Source organism: Sander vitreus, chromosome 4, assembly GCF_031162955.1.
Source record: "Sander vitreus isolate 19-12246 chromosome 4, sanVit1, whole genome shotgun sequence".
Taxonomy (NCBI): Eukaryota; Metazoa; Chordata; class Actinopteri; order Perciformes; family Percidae; genus Sander; species Sander vitreus.
In genome coordinates, this window is record NC_135858.1 from 21,469,368 (window position 1) to 21,475,017 (window position 5,650).

Genomic DNA, 5,650 nt, shown 5'->3' on the forward strand with positions numbered 1-5,650 from the left:
AAACACTTGAAACTAATGTCTTTTTTTTTTAAGTAAGTAGAGAGTAGCAGGTGTAAACAAACAAATAAAGACAATATTTGAAAAATTCTCATTTCTTCCCTTCTTAAAACAAGTCTATAGCCATGATCTGTGAGGCTGTGCTTTGAGCAAAATGTTAACTTTGGCATGCTAACATGCTCACAGTGACAATGCTAACATGCTAATGTTGAGCAGATATGTTTACCATCTTAGTCTAGTGTGTAAGCATACTAACATGTGCTAATTAGCACAAAACACAAGGTACAACAGATGCTCAGTAAAGTGAAAAGTACGTGCTCATTTGTTCTTAAAATACTTTTACAATCATTTAAAGTTCTCAGTCATTTGGGTCATGGTGTTATCTACAAAGTCAAGGTCCACCGAACTTGCTCAAGGTTTTTTCTTGCCCTAGGCAGGCTGCCTAAGTTGTTTTTGACTGCCTAAAAAGCCATTCCCAGTTGAAATAATAAATAAACGAGAATTCAGAGAATTCATGGTGGCTTTTACTGTAAAGCACTTAAACAAAAGGGTTGGAGTTAGCTCAGTTAAGGTTAGTGGTTACAGTTGCTAGTCAACATTTGGATATCTTTCCCTGCACTTTTATTGGCAAATCAGTTTTACAAAAGTGACTTGCTTAGACAAAGAGCTGCAGGTTCTGATCCTTTTAGATTAACTTCAAACCTCTAACACACTGCCCTAGGGTGTATTCAAACCACTAACAGCACTAAAAACACAAAAGGGCTGGGTGAGTATGGGCATGCTGCTTCAAGGTACAGGTAGAAGATGAAATATGAACTGTCTACGGTGAAGGGTTATCAAATGCAAGTAAATAAAGCAGACTTCATCTTCAAAAAGAAAGGAACAGGGAGAAAGAGAGACAGAGGCTGGATCTCAATGTCCCACCCTATGACCTAGGCTGTGAACCCTCACAGACTATTCAAGCCTGTCCAAAGGTTTACCATTATATGTGCCATTTCATGTTATAGATTAAGATAAATGCAAAAGTGGCCATCTTAATGCAAGGAAAGATAAAGACAACAACAGAGATCAATTGTTACATCACTGGTGTGAGCTAAACATAACCATGGTTGATTTCCACTTTATCAGTTTTTTGCTTGGAAATGTGAATATTCATCAAATTTGCCAACAACTGTCTACACTATGGCAGCCAAATGTGAGACTAAATAAGAAGCAGGCAAAGTCCGCCTAAATGCCAAGAGCTATAAATACAAGAAATTGTGTGCTGCCTAATAAGTCTATCTAAGGAAAAATCTCTGCAGACAGTCAGTTTCCCACAGGCACTGGAATTTTCCTTTATGGTTTCAGGCCCTATTTCTGGCAAAGTCAAACAACTGATCTGTGCCAAGATGCTTTCACTTACACAGAAACAACAAGAGGGACTGGATTTAATCTGCTGTCTGCTACATTATAATAACTTGTGCATAAGAAATTAGGACTATAGCTTTAAAGTTACTATAATCAGCTCAGGACACCAAATTGTTTATGGGATTTTTAACACACATTATTATCTATCTGAGCAAACAGATTAGCCGCTTTCCGACCAAGTAGTTACAGGAACGTAGTTATAGGAAAAGTCCACTTCTAAACAGATCTACTAACTACTCTCCCCCAAAACCGTTTTTTCCAATTGCATTCGCACTGGCGAAGTGACCATAGGGACTGGTAGGAGGGGTAAGGGAGTGATGCAAGCACGACAACGGTCTTTATAGCGTTAAAAACAAAATAAATATAGAAAACAAATACACCAAAAAAAGTAAGTACACCAAGTCTCCCGAAGAGAAACGGGTATCTCTCTCTCCCTCGCCTCTGCCTGCTGCGCTGTGTGTGTGTGTGTGTGTGTGTGTGTGTGTGTGTGTGTGTGTGTGTGTGTGTGTGTGTGTCAGCCGGCAAGCCGCAGGACACGCTTGTGGAGTTTAACTCCGAAAAGACAGTTAACGGCAAAATAAAAGCCTCTTATTTACGAGACCGGTCTGAGAGACCTCCAGCTTACCTCGGGGTCTCTGAGCGTGACTGGCTGAGCGACGAGTTAGGGGCCGGGGCAGGCGCCTGCTGGCTGTCGCCTCACTACATGGAGCTTCTCAACTCCGAAAACTTTGAAGCAAATTGTCAATTCGGCATCAATTTGAGCAAGACTGCCTATATTCGAAATCTAAACAGTTAATTTCTCACCTAAAACGTTGCGTTCTAGGAATTTTATGTTCTAGGAACTGAAAAAATCCCTCCGGTCTTTTCATCTGGAACCACTCCAATGCCAGACTGCTAGCATGTCATCTACACTGATAACGAGCAGAATCACTGCCAAACATTGGTCAGTTTTGTGGAAGGAAATAATTAAAATCTATAAGGAAAATGAACAAAAACCTCACAGTTGGCAAACCATCGGTCCACCGAAGAACGTAGGAACAGAGTGACTAGAGAAAAAAGATGAAATCTTGCTCACCTTGTGGCAGATATCTGTCTTGATCTCCTTCAGGGCCCTATCAGAAAAAACGCAGCCACAGGTCTGTAGGTAACAGAACCTAAAAATGGAAAAATTAGGGTATATAATATTAAAAAATAATAATAATCTTGAACCCTTTGGACCATTTCCAGCACACAGTGTCAAGAGGTGCATACTTCTAATATTGTTTGATCTAAACGTGTGGGTGAAATTTTATACTAGTGAGAACAGCTGAGTTCTGTTTTCACAACATATAAACTTAAATAGCACAATGTGATCAACACTGAACTATAATCTAATAATAATTTTAAAAAAATCTAATAAGTCTCAACTGATGAGTAGATAAGTACTAGACTACAGTGAACTGGAAGCACAAAGTTGATCTTTAAATCAAATGGAGAACCTGTTTAGATTATGTTTGAGCATTTATACTTGATGTAGTAAAGCACCAGCCTATTTATTAATCATAGGTTGTGAACCCTGTACTTGCTGTTTGTTACCTGTGCTTGCCATTCATCTCCAACCCAACAACAGGGCAAATGAACATGCCGCAGTTGAAGTCCTCATATCGGTCTCCTTTAGTATTCCTTCTCTCTCCCTCCCACTCAGGGTTATCAGTCAAGTTCAGTTCCTTTATATCCTGCAGAGGGAATAGATAGATATACATGCAAAATATCCAATAAGAAATCAATACAAGTGTACACAAGTGTTAACACCCCCACCACACACACAAATTATATCCAAAACACATGCATGTGCTTCCGGTTTCATAGCATAGGAGGAGAAAACTTCAGTGATAACATACCTTGATCCCACGGATGTGAGCTACAGTCTGAGTATTGGGTCTCTCAGCAGTCTTATCCAGAAGATATTCAATGATAGCATCTTTGTTAAAGAGCCTGAAACATAACACGGACAACACATTTTAGGATATATTGTGCTGCAATAAACGGATATTTATATATTAAAAAAAAAAAACGACGAGACGGTTATCTGATCACGACAAGCGAATTAGTTTGCGAGTTGTCCAGCAAGTTTTTAACTCAAGTCTGTGCCACGAGCACCACATCATCGAACCATCCTGTCTCCATAATTTTGCCTGATTGACGAGAAACAAACAGAAATCCAACGCTCACCTTCCCAGTTCACAGGCAACAATGGGGCGTCTGAGTTTCTCCTGGCTCAAGGCACAGTATTTCCACTGGGCAGCCAACTCTGCATTTTTATCAACCTGGAGACATGATAAGGTATGTAACAGCACACCATAACGTTACACACATAACAGCAGTAACGTTATCTAAAATAACTAAATTTGACACTTTTTACGTTTTTAAACATTCTAAATGCAAATAGCAAGAGCGTTAGCTAAGCTAATACTGCCAGCCTTTTAGCTGGCTAACAGTTAACCCACTGACTGCTCTTGACAACATCGCTGGCAGTTATGAATTTGAAAATAATAAGAGTAACGTTAACTCACCTTCTCGACTTTTTTGGGGGCTTTCACCAACTCATGTCTTTTAGGAATCGTGCCACCGTCACATCCCATCTTGTAAGCTGACTTGTATAGTCTAGCTAGCTAGCTAATCACCGAGTTAGCTTACTACGAACAAAGCTAATAGCAAGCAGGAAGTTCCCAGGTTGTAAACAAACAACGAGAGCTCTACAAAGCTCGCGGGATGTCCGATTGATTTGTTGGTCGCCCTCTAGTGGCTGAATGAACAACACTTTCAAACTCTTCTCTTCAGGTGTATTTTATAGCTTCAGCCACAGTGTGGAGGCATCCCCCCAAATATCAGTTTATTATTGTCTGTTCAGCAAGCAGCCCAGATGGGAGCTGCCGGAGGAATAGGAAGCAAGTAGAATTGACAATAAAATATGAAAAGATTTTTATTTTAACAGAAGGATGTGAAAAGATGGGCATATTGTAGCCTATTTACTAAGCAACTAATTATAGTACCAATACGAACTTTTCATAATTGCTGTATTAACATCGTTTTTTTCCTCCAGCACTTGTATTAGTTTTCTAAAGTACCTTACACTATTGTAGCCATGCATGTAGGAAAAAACAACTTCACACAGATGACTTCACTCGTTTACTGCCCATCTATCTAGACATTTTTCATTTAGCCATTAAACCCAGAACTAGTAAGTGACATTAGTCTGGCTTCCAGGCCTGTTGTCAGAGTGGTCTAAAGATGAAAGTTTCCTTGGAAGAGTGCTAATTAGATCCATTTCCTGTGCCTTGTAGGCTGCATATTAGTTTACTATCGATGGCGCTGTCCAAGAGCGACCATTAGTTTGGGGAATACCTCAGTGGAGACATCTCTGGCGGCATGACTGATAATCTGTTTGGAAAAGAAGACTGCTGTAAGAATGAAAACACAGCATTGGACTTCGTTTTGGCTGAGAAAATAGATTTCAACCTCTTTACGCTCACCACACACAGGCAGCTGCTACTGTGGTTCCGAAAATGTAGCAAAATTAACAAATATAAACATAAAAACATTTCTCCATTTTCCTGTTGGTTCGATTGGTTCTTCCTGTAATTTATAAATTGTGTTATGTGTCTTATTGAATTTCCCCCCTTTCTCACACAGAGCTAAATGTTTAGTATGGATTTTCATTAGAGGCAATGGAGTAAAAGCTCTGTTAGCAAACTATCTTTGAGAGAGTGGAGCGCTCTAGGCTGATAGTGCAAACCAACACCTCAGGAACACACAATGCACAATGGCCACTGGACAAAAGGAGACTGGAACAATGGTCTTATATCCCCGTCTTGTTCTGCTGTTTTCAAAACAGCGGAGCCAGATAGAGTTTTCTTCTTGTACCTGATGCATTCATCACAAAACATACTATAAGGATCTCTTTGGAGGAAAGAGATTCAAGTCTTACTGAAAAGTGACACAATGCTATACATTTTCAAGATCTAAATCAGCTATGAACAACAATTTAGGTCTACTTTCAAGTACTGTACATGAGGTAAAAATGCAAATATCTACAACCACATAGCTCTAGAATCATCCTACAGTATTTTGGCATGCCAAACGTAATCCAAAAATGCCTGTGTTGAAGCTTTGAGTCACTGTTTACTACTTGTAGTAGTCCAGATATAAAAGCTTCCATGTGTTTTGTCAATGCTCAATTATCACAAAGGTACCCTAAAAATGACAG

At 39.5% G+C, this 5,650-nt stretch overlaps 1 protein-coding gene across 1 annotated transcript in view; it reads right to left on the bottom strand.

The window, feature by feature from the left end:
• rtf2 (replication termination factor 2) overlaps nucleotides 1-4,118 on the bottom strand; it is a 21,094-nt gene extending 16,976 nt beyond the window's left edge. Inside the window, exons 1-5 of the mRNA XM_078248989.1 lie at nucleotides 3,957-4,118; nucleotides 3,616-3,710; nucleotides 3,285-3,378; nucleotides 2,980-3,119; nucleotides 2,480-2,558 (exon numbers count right to left, since the gene is read on the bottom strand). Of these exons, the coding sequence (XP_078105115.1) occupies nucleotides 2,480-2,558; nucleotides 2,980-3,119; nucleotides 3,285-3,378; nucleotides 3,616-3,710; nucleotides 3,957-4,025 (477 nt within the window). The 5' untranslated portion in view covers nucleotides 4,026-4,118. The remainder of the gene's footprint in view (nucleotides 1-2,479; nucleotides 2,559-2,979; nucleotides 3,120-3,284; nucleotides 3,379-3,615; nucleotides 3,711-3,956) is intronic.
• Nucleotides 4,119-5,650: the final 1,532 nt, after the last annotated feature.